Source organism: Schistocerca americana, chromosome 11, assembly GCF_021461395.2.
Source record: "Schistocerca americana isolate TAMUIC-IGC-003095 chromosome 11, iqSchAmer2.1, whole genome shotgun sequence".
In the NCBI taxonomy this organism is placed as follows: domain Eukaryota; kingdom Metazoa; phylum Arthropoda; class Insecta; order Orthoptera; family Acrididae; genus Schistocerca; species Schistocerca americana.
The window spans coordinates 48177555-48201403 of NC_060129.1; the positions used below are offsets into that span (position 1 = coordinate 48177555).

The window sequence follows — 23849 nt, forward strand, 5'->3', positions numbered from 1 at the left end:
CATGGGAGAATAGCAGCCTGCATTGCTGCGAAAGGTGGATATACACTGTACTTGTGCCGACATTGTGCATGCTCTGTTGCCTGTGTCTATGTGCCTGTGGTTCTGTCAGTGTGATCATGTGATGTATCTGACCCCAGAAATGTGTCAATAAAGTTTCCCCTTCCTGGGACAATGAATTCACGGTGTTCTTATTTCAATTTCCAGGAGTGTATAACGTACGCATTTAATCAAATCATACAAGCTAAAGACACCGAAATACACACACTCAGACACTAAACACAAACACACAATCACGACGTTTTCATCCCATCATTTCGCTACCATCATCATCAGAGAAAAGGCAGGGATCACACCAGATCCGATCCCTTGAACACAGGGGTTCATTACCCGTCAGACCAGCTCGTCGTCTCTCCCACTTCTGTTGGCGTAACTTCCGCGTTACGTCGTTTGTGATACGGGGACGTGCTTTCCCATGAAGCGGCAACGCCCTCCTCCCCCTCCCCCTCCTTGTCTAAGAGTGGTCGTTTTCAACAGACATGCCGCCCCATACACATTCCTCATTCTCCAGTGGATGTGTGCTGTTGTTTGGCCTCCGGCAGCCAAGAACAGAATAACTTCACGTTGGTCCCGTTTCGAGTCGTTTGGCAACATCGACATAGTCCACGTTTTCGCATTTACCGAACGCACGCCGGAGAGACAGGAATGGCACACTGATGATACCTTGCCTACGTATTGGTGCTTATTTACTGCACACGTGCATCGGAGTCGCGCTCCGTTGCATACACGTAGCAGCAACGTGAATGGTAGCTTTTTGGTCACCCACTGTTTACGTGGAACTGCTGGAAATCGAGGTAGTGCACAGTGAGTCTTCGGCGCTTGTTCACCATGATTAGTATTGGATGTTTAACTAGACCCTAAATTGAATTTGTGTTACCTGCTTTTTCCGACACAAGTATAAAACCTTCTCTACTGGGACTGCAGTGTACAAAAGGTAAAAATGGAGTTTTCCTACAACTGCACTAAATAGCTGCCAGTTGTTTTGACTCCTGTTCGGTACATTGATTCACAACGGGCTCGTTTCGGCAGAATTGCCTTTTTCAAGTGTTCCTCTTTAGATAAATGTTGTACTATACCCACGTCTTTGTACTTCTTATCTAGCATTACAGTAGATCGTGCTTACATCTATGTAGGATGTTATTGTTATGCTATATGAGGGTCTATGTATTATCTATCTAATATTACATCCCTAATGTACATTACAGCGAGTTTTCTGTGTGGTAACATGTCGTTATTACGAACCACATATTTTCTTTCGTTATTGGACTTTAAATAATTTTACATGTTGTTTATTGACAGTAGTGATGGTTAACGTTTACAGAGTACATTACATCGCGTAAATTCAGAGGTTGTGTATCAGTTTCAGAAATTCTGAATTTGCGTTATTCATAGATATAAAAATAAAGGGAGTTGTCATGGCGTTCAAAACGTCAAGACGTCAGCATCGAGCGGGGTAGCGCAGTGGTTACAACACTAGACTCGCCGTCGGGAGGACGCTGGTTCAAACTCACGTCCTGCCATCCCGATTTAGGTTTTCCGTGATTTCACTAAATCGCTTAAGGCAAATGCCGATACGGTTCCTTCGGAAGGGCACGACCATTTTCCCCTCTTCATCGTTTCCTCACCTCAGCTTCTGTTCCGTCTCTAATGGTCGCATTGTCGACGTGACGTTACACAATCATGTCCTCTTCCTCCGACGTCCGCCATCTTAATTGCCAGAAAAAAACTGCGAAAGTTGTCTGATGAAAAATGCCAGATGGCGTCGTTTATGGATGTACTACTCATTCTGATCACGTGAAGAAATGTGTAGAACGGATTGCCCAGAAGAAAGCAAACGGATATTGAGCGAATAAAACGATAGCTGTCTGCTGTAATATGCTTTGTTGGTTCAAATTTTACGAAACGGAAGAGTCTTCTAGTAGTCCGCATACATTGCTTTAGTAATCAGATTTTTTTTTTAGATTTCAAACGACCGTAACTTTTTGCTCTCATAAAAGTTTCCTGCTTTCCACTTACGTAGTTCATTTCAAGTTGCTATTCCTGCTTGTTCAGAGACTTTCAATCTGAGTTGTGTAATTTTCGTTATCTGTAAATAAATCTTAGAACAGTCGCTCTAAATTTCTCACACTCAACATGACAGTTCTGGCGTACACAAAACTTACACTGTGGTTTGTCACAAAAATCCGTCTGTTTCTTTCGTACGACACAGGGTTTTGAGGATTTTTCTCTGAATATTTAGGCATAACTCTTGAATATTAAGTTCTTCAGGGAAATATCAGGTGAGTTGTGCGTAACATAGGAGGCCATTTGATTGAATTCGTCCGTTAATCTATACCTTTCCATCAGTGGAACATTCTATTTTTTTTTTTTTAAATGGACTTGTAGTCCGGGGTGATATGTTACAATACAGCATCACCGGTCTATTGCGGTCTAACTGTGTTGGTGAGCCAGTAAATTTCCACTGTGCAGTGACTGCGTCACTGCAATTCACTTTGGAGGTGTGGCGGTGGGACTTGTAGTCCCGTACCATCCTCTGACGGTGATAGTACTACATGAGTCAGGCAGAATTTATTGCCTAACATGGGCAGGTGAAGGTGTGCCGGTGGGACTTGTTGTCCCGTACCGTGGCGTTCTAAAAGGATATCAGTCGTAAATAGAGTCGTGACCGTAATGTGACTCGAGGTCCACAATCATTTTGAAGAACCAGAAATACACCTCAGCACTTGGTTTCCCTGCATTCCGCACAGGACCAGAACGTTCTTCATCCTCCTGCGTTTCTGTCGATTTCATTTCATTTCACTTCACTTGTCTGTGCTTTGTTACTAAACAACGTAACAATTCGAACTCGGTTCTCACTGTGTGAGTGACGGTCTAGTATTGTTACGCCAGTAGCAAGGAGCTGCAGCACACAATACGAACCACAGAGGGCAGAGGTCGTTCTTCTCCGGTATCGAATCGACCAACATCGTTCTTCTCAAGTACATCTAAACTTCGACGCGGATTTTCAGTTGACTTGATAGATTTCACGAAAAACTTTGACATATTGCAGTACTTCCACTCCTTTCTGAGACGACATCACGAATACAATTTAAGATTTTGATGGACCTCGATCGTTATACCCGTGCGTCCTTCGTATATACGTAGCATCCCTTATCATGCATACTTACGTTCATGACTGTGTCTGTATGTTGTACGAAATTCGATCTCCTGTATGATTAGGATTGCTCTATCTAGTTGGGACTCGTCGGGACACTCTTCATATAGGGCACTAGAAATGAAGCAAGAAATTCATGTATTATAATTATTTTTATTTAGAACACATTTACAAGTAATTTGTTGTTGAGAAATAATTGGTGCACCACATATTTCTGAAGATTTCACCTCTTTCAGCAAATCTTTTTTCCCTTTACGTATTTATAAAACTCCATGCAAGTCAGCTTGTAGTTAAACTGGCACTGTAAGATTGATTCCACAGTCCCTGTCAGCAATCGACTTCTTTCGTCAGTGCACTGGGTCAATGTCAGCCAAAATGCTCTTTCCACAGTGGCATTGTGTGCGGGAATAGAACAAAAATACTCGCAAGATTCAAGTAGTCGGCATTTGTGTTCAGGATTTTGGGTTTCCTTATGAAAGTAAATCCACCTTTCTTCCACGGAGTGTTTACACTTGATTCCCCTGAGTTTCGCAAAGCTCTTCAGACCCCTCTCTCATATGTTATTACCGAAAACAATTGTCGCCTGAAATATTCGTTGGCCGTGCGGTTCTAGGCGCTACAGTCTGGAACCGAGCGACCGCTGCGGTCGCAGGTTCGAATCCTGCCTCGGGCATGGATGTTTGTGATGTCCTTAGGTTAGTTAGGTTTAATTAGTTCTAAGAAGTTCTCAGAAGTTAAGTCGCATAGTGCTCAGAGCCATTGAACCATTGAAATATTCGCATAATTTTTATTCAGGTACATAGCAGCGTTTTCAATCGTCAAGCAATCTGTGGTTTCAGATGGCGTCATCCAATCAAATACCTGATCTTTATGAAGATAACTACCCCATTTCTGTCACTAATCAAATGTTATGGTACAGAAAGCCATTGAGTCTAGTTCAAATTCTGAAATCAAATTATTTCTTGGTTAGAGTTCTCATTCTTTAATTTCTTCAAATATATGCTTGTTTGCATGCCGGTAAAATTGGCTGTGTTCCTTTCATTTAGATACCTTTAAGTGTAATTTAATATATTTCTTACTTCAATTATCGAGACATTACTCTTCTCGTTTTTTACATATTTTTCAAACAGAACCAAGTTTGACTGTAGTAACGTGAAATAAATTTCGCGCATGGGATTACGGAAAAAATTCAATTATTTTAAGTGGCCTCTTTGGCGTCAAAAAATTGTCCAAAGGTTAAGAATTCTCTCAACTGCGGGCATTAACAAGAGCCATCTTGCTCTTCAATGAGATAGAAGAGTTTGATGATATACATCAACGATAAGCAGAGCTTTCTCAACTTGTCCTCCCAGAGGGTTTTGAAACACAATTACGTATTTTCACGGCGGTTGTTTCAATGTCTAGAGTTAAGACTGCAGCGGCGCTTGATACTAGTACTGTGGAGAATACGGGCAGGCAATCCAGTTCCCTCTACATTGTCTCTTAGTCGCTCCTTAATTTGGTGAAACACATTCCGCTGAGCGCGTCGAAAAAGGTCTCCGAAGTTATTGGTATTGCCTCCACTAAAGCGATTAATTTATCTGATGGAATTTGCAGTTGTCTTAAAGGGTCTAAAGAAAACTTTGCAATTGTCTCCGAAGTTTCGTTATTATGTGACTCAAACTTGAGCAGCTTCTTTTGAATTCCGTCACTTTCAGCTAAGTAGTGGTCAACTAAAGGAAACACCTTTCCGGCCTCCTGGTTCGATGCGTCGGTGCCAGTGTTCTAAAATGAAACTGTCTGCAAATGTTTTGTGCGGTCAGACACGGAGTGTGGTGCGATAATATTTTTAACAATCGCTATAGCTTTGGTTCTGGCTGTAGACTGCTTTGTTGCGACTTTCTAGTCGGGATACATTGAGGCATTCACTTTTACGTCACAGTCAAGGACTGACGATGCGTGACAACTTCGTAAGCTGCTGTTGGTTTTGCAGCAGCAACGAGTAATTCATCCTGGGGATCTTCTTTCATCATTAATGTAGCCATGTGCTTTGATGTTGATGCTACGGCGAATCTACTGGTAAGATTCATCGTAGAAATGTGATGCCTCACGCCTGGCTTACCTCCGTGAGTTACTGAGATGAAACAGCAATAAAGCTCTTAGCTCTGCCTGATCTGCACGTCCTTTCTTGACAAAAGACCGCTTTCTTGTGTAATCATTCGAAAAGTGACACACCTTTTTCCAGACATTTTTTAGCTGTGATAAGCTAATTAGGCGGTAAAAAGTCGACAACATTTTCGTCACCGTACACGTGACTATACATTACCAACTTGCACACGTTGTTCGTATTACGTTTAGGAAGAACCGTCTTATCAGATTGCAAATGGAAACTGGCCGATTCTGCCGTTTGGCACTGCTTGTATAGTTCCAGCCACGTACTGCTGGAGACTTCTGGTATTTTCTCGAATGACAGTGCTGCATCCAGAAGGTGCTTGCATCGGAAACAGAGGATACGCAACATGCAACGCCATCTGTGAGGTGATCTTATCAACATAAACTTGTTGACATAGAGAGGAACTGAGGCTGCATTTATGTGTTGCGCTAACAGATGGCGTTGGGTCAGTACGTCAGCCAAGCTCGTTAAGAGTATTTTTCTAAATCGGGACATAAATTTCCTCTTATCAGGGGTGTCGGAGGAGGAGGAGGTCCATACCAGCGACGGTCCTGATGTTTCGGGACGGATGGCAGCCGTACCTGCAGACCACCGCGCTCTGTCAAGTGGATGGAAGCTCCGACGGTGCCGCCTGTTTTCGTTCGGTCAGAAGTACCGGTCGCGATTCGCCTCGCGCCGCAGTTTTTGTCCTCCGTACTGTTAACGAATTCGAATTCTGGTTTTTGATCCTTAACTGACACGAATTCATTAAAGATACCCATAAGGCCGTAGCTATGCGCAGAACGAATATGCCATTTCCCTTTTTCGACAAGTTTTCAACCACAGTCACAAACAAACATCTTCAGACATCATTCTTCTGAAACAGGATATACTGTACTACAAATACATTACTGTATTATGAATCTCTTTGAGTATCTATATACTCGGAATGGAGCGTATTGACATATTCTATATGGAGTACTACGAAAAACTGTTGCACTTAGAGTGTTAATTGAGTGAGATTTAGAAATGCATCATGCTCATTAAGCGAATTTACGATGAAACTTAATCTTACAATAATCAGTTATTTTTATTCTACCACTAATTAAACTACACATTAACTACTGACATATATATACAGGCCAAACTTTCAGGAAACATTCCTCACACACAAAGACAGAAAATATGTTATGTGGACATGTGTCCGGAAACGTTTACTTTCCGTGTTAGAGCTCATTTTATTACTTCTCTTCAAATCACATTAATCATGGGATGGAACCACACAGCAACACAACGTACTAGCTTGACTTCAAACACTTTGTTACAGGAAATGTTCAAAATGTCCTCCGTTAGCGAGGATACGTGCATCCACCCTCCGTCGCATGGAAACCCTGATGCGCTGATGCAGCCCTGGAGAATGGCGTATTGTATCACAGCCGTCCACAATACGAGCACGAAGAGTCTCTACATTTGGTACCGGGATTGCGTAGACAAGAGCTTTCAAATGCCCTCATAAATGAAAGTCAAGAGAGCGTGGAGGCCATGGAATTGGTCCGCCTCTACCAATCCATCGGTCACCGAATCTGTTATTGAGAAGCGTACGAACACTTCGACTGAAATGTGCAGGAGCTCCATCGTGCATGAACCACATGTTGTGTCGTACTTGTAAAGGCACATGTTCTAGCAGCTCAGGTAGAGTATCCCGTATGAAGTCATGATAACGTGCTCCATTGAGCGTAGGTGGACGAAACTAAAATGAGGTCTAACATGGAAACTAAGCGTTTCCGGACACATGTCCACATAACATCTTTTCTTTATTTGTGTGTGAGAAATGTTTCCTGAAAGTTTGGCCGTACCTTTTTGTAACACCCTGTATAGTGTAACTGAACACTTTAATTGTAATTAATTATGACACTTCCTGAAACTTTACTGTACTTAAGTAACTTAATTCAGTACACATAATGAAATTAAGCATTTTAATTATGATTAATAAAATTTATGTAACTGTAACTTCCCATTTACAATTGCCCACAGCTCGTGTTTTAGTGGTTAGTATTGGATTCTCTCTATCACGAGGTCCCAGGTTCGATTACCGGCCAGATCGGCGGATTAGTTTCCGCCCAGAGACTGGGTGTTCGTATTCTCCTCACCATTTCATCATCATTCAGAAAAGTGGGGAGACTGCAATGTGAAAAAGATGGATGTTGAGCGCCCTAAAAACCAAACCACGACCAACACCACCACTTAAAATTGTCTATGGTTGTGAATCAATTTACTAGTGGAAATCATCAGCAGGACTTGAAATGCTCTTCACTTTATTTAGATCTGTAAATATTTTTGTCTGTTTCATTTAGCAGAATTTTCCTTCACAGGTGAATAAAGCGGAAGGGAAGGACATGAGCAAACTTATGGAACTAGTCAAATTATGTGAGTGGAAGAATTAAATTCCAGCAACCATCTTCATAAAAATCGCTACATTGCGAATCAACCGTTTGCGGAGCTGATGCAAAAAATTGGGTTCTGAGTAAGGAAATGCATTGAGTTTATCGTTAAGGCAATTTAAATTAAATTACTCAGTGCTAAACTCACTGTATCTTCACCTAGAAACTGCAGTCGCAAAACACAATAGTCCATTATATTTTACTTTTCGGGTGGCACATGTTGAACACAACATGGTGCTGTACAACTGCACCTTTGTACTCCTCGGAAGACGTCACTACCATACATTTAACACTGTCGGAAGTAGTTGTAGCAATATGAAAAGCGCAGCACGTGCATCGGCTATCAATGCGGCAATGAAATGACCTGGATGCTTCCCTTAGGTGAGCGGAAATTGTGTGTCGGGCCCCTTCTCCTCCACCACCTCTCTGCCAGGCCCACTCACGTACGCCTGCAAGGTCTATACCTCGACTGCAGCTTCGTCTAGAAATGGCTCTGAGCACTCTGGGACTTAACTTCTATAGTCATCAGTCCCTTAGAACTTAGAGCTACTTAAACCTAACATGAGGACATCACACACATCCATGCCCGTGGCAGGATTCGAACCTGCGACTGTAGCGGTCGCGCGGTTCCAGACTGTAGCGCCTAGAACCGCTCGGCCACTCCGGCCGGCGCTTCGTCTAGACCTCTCACTAGTCCCATAGGACTGGGTTCAGCCCACAGCTGTCTGTCACCTATTTCTCTTGACGTGTCCCCAGTTCAGTGGTAGTATAGACGGATGGCTCGAAGGTTGGTCATGTTGGGTTCGCTTGTGCTCAAGCAGGACATACTGAACAGCGCTCCTTGCAAGATGGCTGCAGTGTTTCTACTGCAGAGCTGGTAGCCTTCTCTCGCGGTCTTGAGCATACCCATTACTGCGCCGGGAGTCCTTGAGGCCTGATACAAGTATTGCTCGGCTCTCCAGAGTACAGTTCAGAAGCAACTCCTTGAGCGTCTTTACAGGCTCGTCCAGTGCTACACACGCCATCCTTCGGTAACGGTCATCCAAGAGTCTGTTTACATCCTCAGTCAGCGTGGACGATCAGTCTTTGCATGGACCCCAGGTCACGTCGGAATCCTGCCAAATGAACTTGCTGAAAGTCTAGCCAGATAGACTATTGGTAAAGTCTGGGGATCGGCATACTGGAATCTGGTCTTCAGTTCAGTATTATGCCGCAAAGTTTTTGGACTCTGGTATACAGAATGCTGCTCCCCGACTTTGCTGAATAAGCTACGAATGGTAAAGAAGACGACGAATGTGTGGCAGTCCTCCATGCGAGCTTTTCACAAGGACTACATCGTCCTTTGCTGGCTCCTCATCGGACATACTTCGCTGGCTCACGGTCACGTGCGTTGCGAGGACCCACCAAAGTGTCGCTGTGGTTCACACTTGAGTGTCTGACATCTTACTGGACTGTCCAGATTTAGCCGCCCTGAGACGGACCTTTAACCTTCGTGGCGCACTGCCTACAGTGTTAGGTGACAGTGCCTCAACAGACGACCTACCTTCAAGTTTTGTTCGAGAGGGGTATTGTAACACTCAGTATAGGGGTTGGCATGTGGCCTCCTCTTCCAGGCCTTCACCCTACCTGCATTTCAACGCGCCCCCTCTGGTGCTGTCTATTCCACTTGGTATTCATCTTTTCAGTATTTGTGTTTCTCTTGCCTTTTGCTCTTAGGCTGGGGATTTTAGTGTGTGGCAGTGGCTGGCTCATCCATTTTTATTACTGCTATCAGTTAGCCAAGGACATCTGCTATATTGTTTTTAACACTTTTAACAGCTTTTCTTCCGTTAATGTTTACAATTTTTGCTTGATGTTTCGTTTCCGACTTCTGTGTGATTACTCACATTTTGTTGCCTCTCAGATTTCAAGCAACAATAGCTGTTCACTGCGTAATGGCAACTGCTGTGGCACTGTCAGCTCAAAAAGACTGACGACAGTGGTAAGTGTCACGAAAACTTCTTAACTGTACCGAGGAGAGCCGAGCAATACTTGTATCAGGCCACAAGGGAACTTAGAGACTGTAGCCAGGTGTTGCTCTTAGGACTTAGCAGAACAGCCAATGTTGCCCTTTGGCTGAAATGTTTGGAGATCTACGGCATTGGCCCCTTACTTAGCTTTCATTTGTCGCGAGTCTCGTGTCCAGCACAAAATTCCAAGCGACTGGAAAAACCTGGATTAAAAAAACGAACCTGCAAAATTACAGATCGATGTCCTCAACATTCGTCTGCTGTAGAATCCTTGAACATCTTATCAGTTCAAAGATAATAAATCTTCTTTATATGGAAGAGCCTCTGTCAGCAATTCAGCACAGATTCAGAAAGCATTGCATGCGTGAATCTCGCCTTGTCCTTTGACATGATTATACTGTGAACTGTGGTTGAAGGGCAAAAGGTAGTCCATACTGCTAGATTTCCGGAAAGCATTTGTAACAGTCCCATTGCAGCCTGTTAATGAAGATACGAGCACACAGAAAAGGTTCCCGGATATGTCAATCGCTCGAAGACTTCTTGAGTAATAGAATCTAGTAAGCTGTTCATCAAAAACAAGGGTATCGGCAGGTGTGCCCCAGGGGAATGTGAGAGGATGCCTGTTACCAAAAATGGTTCAAATGGCTCTGAGCACTATGGGACTTAACTTTTGAGGCCATCAGTCCCCTAGAACTTAGAACTACTGAAACGTAACTAACGTATGGACAGCACACACATCCATGCCCGAGGCAGGATTCGAACCTGCGACCGCAGCGGTCGCGCGGTTCCAGACTAGCTCCTAGAACCGCTCGGCCACCTCGGCCGGCCTGCCTGTTATGCTCCACATACATAAATGAGCTGGCAGACAGGGTGGGCAGGAATCTGCAGCTGTTTGCTGATCATGCTGCGGTACAGCAAGATGGTGTTTTTGAGTGACTTAGCAATGTACAAGGTGATTTAGACGAAGTTTCTTGTTTGTATAATGAATGCTAGCTACCTTTAAACGTAGAAATATGTAAGCTATTGGAGATGAGTAGGAAAACCTATCTAGTAATACTCGACTACGGCATCAGAAGTGTTCTACTTGACAGTCACGTCGATTAAACATCCAGGAGTAACACTGCAAAGTGATATGAAATAGAACGAGCACGTAAGTACTGTAGAAGGGAAGGCTAGTACTCGACTTCGGTTTACTGGGAGAATTTTAGGAATGTGTAAGTAACATGTAAAGTAGATGACTATAGAAAAATAATGCGACCCATTCTTGGGTACTGCTTGAATGTTGATCCTCACCAGGTCGGATTGAAGGAAGGCATGAAACAAAATGAGGCAGGCTACCGACGTTTGGTACCAATAGGTTCGAAGAAAACGCTATGGAGCTGCTGCGGAAACTCAAATGGCAGTCCCTGCTGGGAAGGTGATGTTTCAAGGTACACCGTTGAGAATATGTAGAGAATTGCCGTTGGCAGCTGACAGAACGATTCTGCCGCTACCAATGTACATTTCGCGTAAGGACCTTAAGATAAGATACTACGAATTACGGCTAGTAGGGAGGCAATAGACACTTGTTTCACTGTCACTCTATTCGCGAGAGGAACAGGAAAGGGAATTACTAGAGTGGAGTGATTATGAGGCTAAGTCGTTCAGTGAAGCGCCGCTATAACTTCTCCAGGCCTTTTTAGTATTGCGCCTGATATTTAAAACCTTCATAATTCTGTGACAGGGGGCTGCGGCTAGAAATTAAAGAAATAATGTCTCCACCCCTTTCTGTGGACTTCTTGTGGGGAAAGACAGGTGTTTGCTATTGTGTTGCTGAAGACATGTAGCTATCACCTGAGCCATCTGTTTGACTAGGGAAGGGTATCGTGCAGTTGTGATTGACGTGAAATGGGCGATATTAACTCTCTGTTGCTGAGCACAGATCACCTACGCCTAAGACATGAATTTATGGTGCTTTGTAAGGGCAAATGGCCTTTTAGTTATGTCTTGTTTCAGAAACGTTCACAATGGCAGCCGCCAAGGAGGTGCAAGAGGCTGCTGCTAGGGATGTGGGGGAAGGGGCCACGGTGACGCTGGTGGCCGGCGACACGCGGCTGGTGGCGCACAGGGCCGTCCTGGCAGGCAGGAGCCCCGTGTTCGCCGCCATGCTCTGCCAGGACACGCCGGAGGCCAGCAGCAGTGTGGTCGCAGTCCCCGACGTGGAGGGCCCGGTGCTGCACCAGCTGCTGGCCTACATGTACTCCCTCCGTGCTCCCGAGGAGCCCCGCATGGCCCCACAGCTCCTGGCAGCTGCCGACAGGTACGGCGTGTGGGGGCTGAAGGTCCAGTGTGAGGAGCAGCTGGCCAGTCAGCTGTCAGCAGAGAACGTGGCGCGCACGGCGGTGCTGGCAGTGAGGCACTCCTGTCCCAGCCTCGCAGAGGTCGCTGTAGCCTTCATAAAAGCCAACTCGCTGGTGTTTGCCACAGCGGGTTGGGCCGATGCAGTCCTCAACCACCCTGATGAGGTGGTCAAAGTGAGTCAGTTGCTCGGTGGGCCACTAACAGAAACCAGGTAAGTGCGAGGCAAGATCATCACCTGCACTTCCCATTCTTAAGTGTGAAACTCTGTCCCCATATCTGTGTGTGTGTGTGTGTGTGTGTGTGTGTGTGTGTGTGTCAGTTCAAGGCTATAATGTTTGCCACTGAGTTTGTATAGATGTCTCTGTCTTGTAAAATGCAGCTTCATTGATTCCTACAGCAGCCATTTGCTGGTACCTCAGAATACATTTGTTGCTTGCCAGATTCAAAGAGAATTGTTCAGGCTTTCGTCGCCACTTGTTGACAAACTGCCTACTGGCTTCTATCTCGGGTTCTTTGGCCGATGTTCGTCTGATGATTTTACTGAAGTTTCGCCAGCACGAGTGGCTGACATTGTCAAAGCTTCACCCTCCACTGCCAGTGGTGAACTGGAGCCCACCTCGCTGCCGCAGACGGGATGACTGGACGATCAATCATTACCAGGATGAAAGAACATAAGAGACATTGCAAGTTGGGCCAGCTTGAGAAATCAGCCGCTTATTCAGAGAAGCTGTAGAAGTAGAAAAAGCACGTGAATGGCTTCAACAAGAAAGCGGAAAGCCTTCAGGTAAACGAATCCTGGATTCGTGTAATGTAGCGAATGACCGTCGCAGGTAGCAAGAGTGCAACTGCACCGGAAATGACCGCGGAAAAGCCCTCGGACATTGGTACAACAGGTACATATGGTCTGCGGCTGTGAGCTCAGCTCCAGTTCACCACCGGCAATGGAGGGTGAAGCTTTGACAATGCCAGCCACTCATTCTGCTGTAACATCAGTAAAATCATCAGACGAACATCGGCCAAAGAACCAGAGACAGAAGCCAATAGGCAGTTTTGTCACATTCAGACATATCTCTAAATTTAACAGTGTTTACCAGCAGATGTCATGCAATAGCCCAAGTTTTGCATAGCTTCAAAAATTTTGACCTTTAAACGGTCCCTCCTTATTTGTTGTCACTGTTAAATTGCATGTGTACAAAACGTTGCCCTATAGCTTTCTGCATCAGGTATCTCACCAAAGGTACAAACCCTTTGTATACAGCACCAGTCTTTTGCTGTGGGCACAAAGATGTGTTGCTCAGCACATAAGCCGAAGCAGTGAGGTGTCTAGTTTGGGGCCAAGACGAGCTGTGCCTCAGGCCTCACTCTGTGCACTGTGCAGGTCACTAAAATCCTGTTAGCATAAAGTAGAATTTAAAGTGGTTTAGTGTGTCTTCTGCAATTGCTACTTGCAGTAAAATACCTAGCAATAGTGTCACGCTGCGTAAACACAAGAAAAGATGAGGACTAAGTGTGTCACTCATAACCAACACCTGGTACAAAGTAGCCTACTGCAGCACAGATCATGTTGAGCAACAATATATTTACAGTTTTCGATTGATGATGTAGCCAATATAGACCTGAGGAAATCAGTTCGTGTAAAGTAGGTAGTCAGAGCAATAGCTATTCCCAACTTGGTGTTTACAATCTGAAAATAATTTTCTCAGCACAATCCTTTATTGTCTTCAGACAGTACAAGAAAACTTTTAAACTACATTTAAGGCACAGCAGATGAAACAGTTTCTCATTAATGGCTTGTATAGAAGATTCGCAGTAAAAGTGAAGTGAGCGTCTGTGCACCCATGTGAGGTTGATCATTATGCATGCAACCTGTGACCAGCTCAAAGGATGAGAACCCAGGCCTAACGGCAGCTCTTGGTGCTCCCATACAGTGTGGAGTCTCCCCATTTTGTTTCTCTCTGTTCAGCCATCATGCAGAGCACATCCAACGCTCACTCCCACAGAAGGGGTTTAGTGGTCAACATGCTTTGCTTGCATCCTTGATGAAAAGGCGTCATATTTGTCTGCCTGTCTTTCAAGTTTTCTGTATCTTCACTAAACTCTCCAGTAACTACCACAGGATTTCCTTCAGTTAGGGTTCTGCTGATGGCCTTCTCTACCCTACCCATTGCTGCTGCTGTACCTTCTCCGATAACCAGAGCATTGAAGAGTCACTGATATTTAACTTCCATTTGTTCCACACCACCTAGTTATGTATTCCCCTGAATTTCTGATAGCTAGTAAAATTTTTGGCTAGACTTAAATATTTATGCAATACTTTGTGCTGTTTACTTACTAGAAATTTTCTCTTTTGGTTAAATTGGCTGCACTTCCTAGATCATTGATAATTAACTTCTAGCCTCTATTGTTAATTATTCAGCCTGATTCTCTCTTGTCTGGTTAGCATGACATGAAAATTCATGTTTGAAACACGAAATATATTGAAACTGCTCTACATTTTCTTTAAAGAAGCTGTTTTCGAAACACATCACCCATGAATATACTATCTAATCGCATTAATGTGACAACCGGTCAAAGGCCTGAATAAGCTCCTTTGGCAGCACAACGTATGTGGGAAGAGAGTCAATGAGTTTCTGGAAGGTACAGACAGGCCAGCTGCACTAGGCTTCTCAGTTTAGAATCCATGGCATGAACAGCACACTCGAGGTAGTCCCAAAGATCCTCGATTGGAGTGGTGAGGGGGAAAGGGGGGAGTTGTAGGAAGCCTGGGAAATATGATGACTGAATCTAGATTTAACGTGACCAGCGAATTGAAATGGAAAGAAGGATGGCCTGTTAGAGGAATATGATGATATCAACAGGATGAGGAAGTTGAGGAAAAGGTCAACGCTGAATAGCAACCCAGGAGAAATTTTGAAGAGTTCAGTGATTAATTTGTGTCATAATTAGCAAAACAATAGCAACAATAATTTAGTTTTGGAAGCCATTGTCACTCCCAGATAATCAAGTGACAGGAAGAGAGTATACAAGAATAGTGAATAGGTATCTCTGTGTGTAAAAAGAGAGAAACATCTAATAATCATTGGTTTGCTGTAATAGGGGAAGGTAAAAAGACATAGTTAAGAGACAATATAAGATTATTGGAATGAATGAGAGAAGAGAAAGTTTCCTAGAATTCTGAATTAAATATCTACTGGTAACAATAAACACGATATTAAAGAGTCAAATCAGAAGAAGTGGAAAAGGCCTCTTCTGCCTCAGCTCCTCATGATATGGAGCACCTTCGTCGCGCCGCTGCAGTTTTGCATAACAGCCTGTCCCAGCATTGACACACATACAGAGCAGTAACTCTACTCGTTATAGATTACTTTTCTGGCTGTTCCAAGAAATTTATTGCTGATAGCACCACCTACGTTTATATGAGATGTGGGGATGGGGGGAGGTACTGAGTTTCTTCACATGAGAGTAACAATACTGCTCCCTGTAGTACTATGGCTGTTATTCCCTGATGTCTTCACATACTATTACCCTGTCCCTTCTTCTTGTCACAGTTTCCCACATATGAATATCCTCACCTGTTTTGTGGAGAACTTCCACAGTTCCTTTATCAGTTCACATCTTTCTATAGCCTCCCATTCTGAATTTCTTGCTTTTCTCACAGCCCACGACTCATTTTCATTCACTACTCAGCTCCAGATGTACATTCTCAGATACTTCTTCTACAGATTAAGGTCTGTGTTTGGTATTTGTAGTGTTGTTTTCTGAGGAATGTCGTATCACCCTGCTGGAGCAACTTTCATTGTCCCTCATGTCTATGTTTGTTGCTAGTGTGGTCCTTAATTTTCATAACTTTGTTATCAATGATATTTCTACTACTACCCAATACATTCATATTTCTTTTGATTGTAAATCCAAATGCTGTATTCATTAGACTGTTCATTCCATTTAACCGCTCTGGTAATTCTTTCTCACTTTAGCTAATGCTAGCAATACCATCAGCGAATCCTTTCATTCTGAATTTTGATTCTATTCCTGAATCTCTTAAGTTGCAGCAGTGATACCTCGATTTTCGTTTTAAACGATCAGGGTAAACCATTTCTAGCATATTTTGAATTAGTTCCTCCTTCTTCCATTCCAATTTTGCCCTGTCGATTATTGTATATAACTATATATTATCTGTATTTCCCCTATTTATTAAACTATTTTTCAGAATATTCTAAGAGTTGCGCCATTTTACACTGCCAAAGCTTCCTAAGGATAGACTAATCCAATAAACATTCCTTTATTTTCGGTAAATATTGCTTCCATTACCAAGTGCAAGTGCCTCTCTGAGGCCTTTATCTTTCCTAAATCCAAACTTATCAGACTATATAATAGATCTTAAATTTTCCTTACCATTCTACTGTGTTGTTCTGGTCATAAATTTGGATGCGTGAGTTGTCAAGCTGATTGTGTGGAAGTCTTCACTTATTGGCCTTTGCCTGCTTCTATAGTATCTGCATGACATTTTTTTCTGAAGGTCTGCTTGTATGTCCCTTGTCATAGGTCGTGCAACCAACTTGAACAGTCATATGGGTGTCACTTTCACCAAACGTTATAGAAATTCCAAAGTAATATTATCCAACCAGATTGTCTAGTTTGTGTGCAAGTATTCCAAAGCTTTTCTTAAGATCTAATATTGAGTCCCCTATATTTTGTTATTTGATGACCATTCTTTTTTGTGTCATGTCATCTGATAGTTCCTTTCATTCATAGAGGTCTTCACTATACTGTTTCTATCATTGCTCTGCTCTGCTTTTAACAACAGAATTCCTTTCTAACTCTTGATCTTGAATGCTCACACTTTTCTAGCAACCATTTTGCTTTGTCTTTCCAGAACTTCCTTTTTCATTGGTTCCTTAGTGACCTGTAATGCTGTGGGGAACAGTTCCAGAAATGACATACTATTTTAATGTTTTGTTTTATTCAAAAAATTTAATCATTTTTTATTATGTAAACACTTCAAAATCCAGGACATACACAAAAATGATTAGAAATCATTAAACATGAAACTACAATATTAAGAAAAAATTAAGACAAGAAACTATGCCCATGTGTCATTTTATACTTACAATAGGGACAAAATGATAGTGCACAATTTTCAGAAAAAGTAAACACCCTAAGCCAAGACCTCTTGAGGGTTTAATACATATCCATGCATATATTTCTAAGGTCAGAAAAGATTTCTCACAAAATTCATAACTGTAGCTGGGATATCAGCATACTGTGAGCCCATACCTTACATCTAGTATATTTAATGCACGATTCCCCTGGTCTTGAATGGGAGAAGATAGTGCAGTACATACAAACACAGTCATGAAAGGCAAAGGTCCCAAGTTTGAGTCTCGGTCGGGCATACAGTTTTAATCTGCCAGGAAGTTCCATATCAGCGCACACTCCGCTGCAGGGTGAAAATCTCATTCTGGAAACACAGTCATCTTCTTCTGCGCTGAGATCTGAGTTACAGGCTTCCACCCTGCTTAACTACACTCCTGGAAATGGAAAAAAGAACACATTGACACCGGTGTGTCAGACCCACCATACTTGCTCCGGACACTGCAAGAGGGCTGTACAAGCAATGATCACACGCACAGCACAGCGGACACACCAGGAACCGCGGTGTTGGCCGTCGAATGGCGCTAGCTGCGCAGCATTTGTGCACCGCCGCCGTCAGTGTCAGCCAGTTTGCCGTGGCATACGGAGCTCCATCGCAGTCTTTAACACTGGTAGCATGCCGCGACAGCGTGGACGTGAACCGTATGTGCAGCTGACGGACTTTGAGCGAGGGCGTATAGTGGGCATGCGGGAGGCCGGGTGGACGTACCGCCGAATTGCTCAACACGTGGGGCGTGAGGTCTCCACAGTACATCGATGTTGTCGCCAATGGTCGGCGGAAGGCGCACGTGCCCGTCGACCTGGGACCGGACCGCAGCGACGCACGGATGCACGCCAAGACCGTAGGATCCTACGCAGTGCCGTAGGGGAGCGCACCGCCACTTCCCAGCAAATTACGGACACTGTTGCTCCTGGGGTATCAGCGAGGACCATTGCAACCGTCTCCATGAAGCTGGGCTACGGTCCCGCACACCGTTAGGCCGTCTTCCGCTCACGCCCCAACATCGTGCAGCCCGCCTCCAGTGGTGTCGCGACAGGCGTGAATGGAGGGACGAATGGAGACGTGTCGTCTTCAGCGATGAGAGTCGCTTCTGCCTTAGTGCCAATGATGGTCGTATGCGTGTTTGGCGCCGTGCAGGTGAGCGCCACAATCAGGACTGCATACGACCGAGGCACACAGGGCCAACACCCGGCATCATGGTGTGGGGAGCGATCTCCTACACTGGCCGTACACCACTGGTGATCGTCGAGGGGACACTGAATAGTGCACAGTACATCCAAACCGTCATCGAACCCATCGTTCTACCATTCCTAGACCGGCAAGGGAACTTGCTGTTCCAACAGGACAGTGCACGTCCGCATGTATCCCGTGCCACCCAACGTGCTCTAGAAGGTGTAAGTCAACTACCCTGGCCAGCAAGATCTCCGGATCTGTCCCCATTAAGCATATTTGGGACTGGATGAAGCGTCGTCTCACGCGGTCTGCACGTCCAGCACGAACGCTGGTCCAACTGAGGCGCCAGGTGGAAATGGCATGGCAAGCCGTTCCACAGGACTACATCCAGCATCTCTACGATCGTCTCCATGGGAGAATAGCAGCCTGCATTGCTGCGAAAGGTGGATATACACTGTACTAGTGCCGACATTGTGCATGCTCTGTTGCCTGTGTCTATGTGCCTGTGGTTCTGTCAGTGTGATCATGTGATGTATCTGACCCCAGGAATGTGTCAATAAAGTTTCCCCTTCCTGGGACAATGAATTCACGGTGTTCTTATTTCAATTTCCAGGAGTGTATATTCTTTTGCAAGCTTGTCAAAATATCTGTCAATCCTCAGTTAATTTTCACTGGTGCACTTTCTCTTCTAGAAGCTTGTTGTTGGTACAGCTGCTCAGAAGGCCAGAAGAAACCAGAGTTATTTTACGTGTCTTTAATGAGCATTTTACTGCAGCACGAACTGGAAATACTTAATCAAATGGTGCCTTGAGTCATCTAGAGCTATCTTTTACAAGTCTGAAAGCTGTTTGTGGAAGTATTCCTCTTCAGATGGTGAAATATTTTGTTAAACATGGAACATGCAGGAAAATTGGGATATTCGTTGTCGCGCCTAGTTGGATGTGAATTTTGGTCACCATGTACAGGCAAAGATTGTTTTCGTCTAAGCTGCTGGCCGAGCCCATTGCATACAGGGAGCATGCAGCACTGTGTGTCCCATGAACCAGAGAGGCAGCCGCCGTTTATGCCTTCTTCTCACTCTCCTTTGGCAACAGGATGGCTTGGATGTTGGGCAGGACAAAAGCCTCTGTGGTGATGTCAGAAGGCAGCTTGTTGCGCGTCTTATTGTTGCAGTTGCAGGTCCAAGTGATTCAGAGTGACGTATGTCTTATTGTTGCAGGATACGATTCCATCCAGTTCAAGCACTCAGCTGCTAGGTACTCAATGATGGCGGCGAGGTAGAATGGTGCCCGGGCACCCACAGGCCCTGCATAGTTAGCCTTGTGCAAAAGAGGGTGGATTCTGCTGACTAGGAATCGAAGCCCAGCCCTGCTTGAGTGGAACTTTCACTTTCCCTTGACTTAGCCTCCCTTTTTGCATGTGGACATTTCAGCTAGCTAAGTGATACAGGTGAACGAGAGGGCAGCAACAGTGTGACCTGGAGTGAGTCAAGCAACCTTAGGAAATCCACTCTTAGTATTAACCACACATGCTTCTATACCTTATGCAGTGGCAAAGAGCTAACGCATTTGGCACTGGGTGACGTTGGGTGTGTTTCTAGGTGGTTAGAAGCTTTCATTATAATGGGTCTTCATGGGCCCAAAAATGCACACGTGTATTGGCTGAAGTTGGCAATTACAGTGGGATAGTAGGCAAAATAGAGAAGCTCCATTTTCATTGGCACATTTCAGTACCTGAACACGTTTGAGATTCCTGCTATCATCACCAGTGATAAACACTTTATTCTCTTTGCTTACCTTAATGAAACTAGAAAAATTTCTCCAGCCATTCACCCACTTTCTGGCCCTATTTCTAGAGTTCTTATAGGTACTCCATCAGTTAATTGCTCTTTCGGTTTTTTCTGGGGTAGAGTAAAGCTGGAGGTATTAAGTTAGCTGCAGAATTCATGCACGCTAATGTTGTAATGTGCAACCCCCTTTCAACAATTGTAAGTACCCCCACTTGCTTCTCCAGTCATTGCAAAAAATTTTTGACTCATGTCCACACATGAAAGTACAGATAAATTCATGCTGGCGAAATTCCTTCTTTATTGAGGACATTCATATACCATGTAGAATCTGTTAACCTGAACTCTATTTAATACCATTGCATGAGCCAAAGTAGCAGCTTCCAGCTCCCTTAAAAATAAATCAGGATTGTGTGTCATAAATCCTTTCAGTCAGTCCTGCCAGCAATTTTCTTCTCCTTATTAAATTTGTGAGAGATACAATTTTGTTCTGCGGCTTAGTAAGCTAGTTCCTTTGGTACACTATATCCTGCATAAACCCCTTGTCAAATGTAGACGAAACCTCTGACCCTCCGTTTGTGGCATGCCTTCTGAAAGTCACCTGTGAAACACCAAATTGTCTGGCTGCTCTCAATCAGCCAATTTCATTCTTGTTTACTATATTGATGGCCCTTTCCATGGCTTATTTGTCCCATGACAGGCATGTAGTCTTTCGGACAAACATTTTAACAAACTGCAAAAATTTGGTAGGAATTGGGATCAAGCTCTTTTATGGTATTAGTAATGCTATTGCAATGTATTTATAAATATTTTAAATGGTTTTATTTCGTCAGTTGATCAGGCAAAAATGAGTCGTTTTGCCCTTACTCATGATATATCATTTTGTGGTATACATGTAGACGTAGATGAAGTGACTTAGTTGCTCTTTACCATAGCCTCGGATTCCAAACAACAGGGTCTATTCATACACAGTCCCATGATGCTTTAACTTGATTTTGCTATCTCTGTGCACTCTGTGTTCTAAAATGAAGTAGCAACATTGCTACTATGTAGTAAATGTCACTGTTGGTCCCTGTAAACCAGTGAACACAACAGAGGTAGGCAGTGGAGCACAAACACCACCACCACCACCATCACCACAACCATTGGTGGACCTAGTAAAGCACTATGGGGGTCAACACGATTTGCAGGCTGTTAAATATTGTAGACTTGTTCATGATTCACATTGTCTACCTCATTATTCAATACGACAGGTTATGGAATGTTACATAAATTTTCAAACAGCTTATTCATCGAGAGTACATGATGTATTTAAGAGTTCATTAATTTTTCATTCCATTTCATGGATTTATTTTAATTTGGAACAGTCATACTACCATTTTAGTGTGCATCTGATATTTTAACAGAATGGATCTGGGCATATGGAAGATGAATATTATGTTGATAAGTTGTAATAAATCTCTTGGCATAATAAGAAAAGTACATATCATTTATTTGCTTTGTTCGTCCAGAAGTTGCCACATTTTAGTTACCAGCACATGCCACACGCATTTTACAGTATGTATTCTTTTCTAGGATGACTGTAGTGAACTTGTCAAATACAAGTGACACTTTGTGTGTGTGTGTCTGTGTTTCCCTGTTTTTTCAAATATGTTCATGTAGAAGACTGGACACTGTTACAGGCTTCAGTTGCACACACACACATACACACACACACACACACACACACACACACAATGGAGAAGTAGTAGATTACATGCCATTGTTACATGTAAAATGTTTCGATGAATTTCTTTTATGAGAAACAGAAGCTGGCTAGATTTGCTGATAAGGTCACCAAATTTACCAATAAGAGGTTTCAAGGATTTTGCTTTAATGTCAGGAAAGTCTTTAACATGTAAATGTAAATTGTTTTGTGTGTAATCTTTGATAGTTTCACAGAGAACTAGTATAAGCTGCCTGAAGCATCTATTTTAGCGGATATAATGACTGCTTAGAAACAGCACATCGAGTTGAAAGAAAGTGAGTTACAGGAATCAGTGTGTCGGAATTTGACAGATGAAAATGTTGAGAGGTTGCATAAAGAAACTTTTAATGGATGGTGGTTGAAGACAGAACCACTATACCTTAATATACGAGTTTCGTATCATAGAAGGGGAATATAGTAGGGTCGTTGTAGGACATGTGTATACATTTTCGGTTGTATGTTTTCTTTATTAAGTGTGTGTTTTCAGGAAGGTGTGAGAATTTTTATGTTTTGTGCAGGAGCCTTCCTGGAAAGGAGAGTAGCCAAGGACTGATCCAGGCAGCTAAGGAGGGGGCGGTGGAGGAGCTGAGGGTGCTTCTCGCGACAGGGGCGAAAGTGGGGTCGAGGGACGAGGACATGTGGACTGCTCTGCACTGGGCAGCTTAGAGGGGACACCTGGAAGCAGTAACATGTCTGGTGGAAGGTGGAGCAGAGGTTGATGTCAGGGACAGCAGGGAGAACACGCCATTGCACTGGGCTGCATACCGTGGTCATGTGGCTGTGACACGGCGATTGCTGGACTCCTCTGCTGACCCTGATGCCAGGGATAAGTATGGGTGGACGCCACTGCACTGTGCAGCAAGATGCGGCCACACAAATGTGGCGGCCGTGCTGCTCGATGCAGGGGCTGACACTCAGGCCAGAGACGCACACGGGCACGAACCATGGGTCATCGCCAGGCAGAACGGCAAGCAGCAGCTCTTGGAGATGCTATCGTGAAGCATTCAGTGCAACAAACATCTCTGCAATGATGCTGAAATGACTCTCTAGATCTGTTTGTGATATTGTTCTAAATACAGAATGCGAATGTGAATTCTACAGTCCATCATTTGCACTCACCTTTAAGTAGGACTCACGTACAGTGGTGTCATTATCATAAACTTTGTATTATGTGGTGTGCGAGGCAATTGGGGTTAAGCAGCCGTTCATGCAAGGTGCCTGCCACATTCAGACTTGACACACAAATGATTAAACAAGAAATTCTATACTTTGATAAAATGCAACACAATCATACAACTGTTAGAATGATAATTGTTCATGGTCCTATGTCATAATGCAGCTGTAGTTCCATTGTCAACAGAATAAAAATAAGGTAAATTCTTATAAAAGAAAAGGCCACAGTCAACTTTCCAGATTAAAATATAAGAATATGCTTCTCTGGTATAACATGGTATCTACTTCTGCATCTGCTGCAATAATGGAATAGCTCGTTCATTTTATTATAATGTCATACTGGTAGCATTATTCACATTAGCTTATGTGCTGGTCATCTGGAATTGTAAAAGCAGTTCACGTTTAACTACAGAGAAGCAAAGCACAATCAGAAATCTCATGACCTTCATGTGGCCGTAACGCTGCTGACATGAAACATGATATGATCTGACAGATATTGTTGAACTTCACCCCCACGTATGGGATGCCATGGCAAATCTCACTACTTTCAATATTTCCCTTCTTTCAACCTTCTGTGCATTCCTCCATCCAGCTATCGTCAGATGAGCGCTTGTAGCAACTCTGGACAGACAGGCGCCATTGCTGACAGCACTCTCACTGCCCCAGTTGGCAGTCTTTGTAACTAC

At 43.7% G+C, this 23849-nt stretch overlaps 1 protein-coding gene across 1 annotated transcript; it reads left to right on the forward strand.

Moving 5' to 3' along the window:
* Positions 1–11798: 11798 nt before the first annotated feature.
* LOC124553224 (speckle-type POZ protein-like) lies at positions 11799–22656 on the forward strand. Its single transcript, XM_047127115.1, has 2 exons — positions 11799–12343; positions 22509–22656. Exons 1-2 carry the CDS (start codon positions 11799–11801, stop codon positions 22654–22656), a joined length of 693 nt encoding a protein of 230 aa, XP_046983071.1.
* The last annotated feature ends 1193 nt before the right edge of the window (positions 22657–23849 follow it).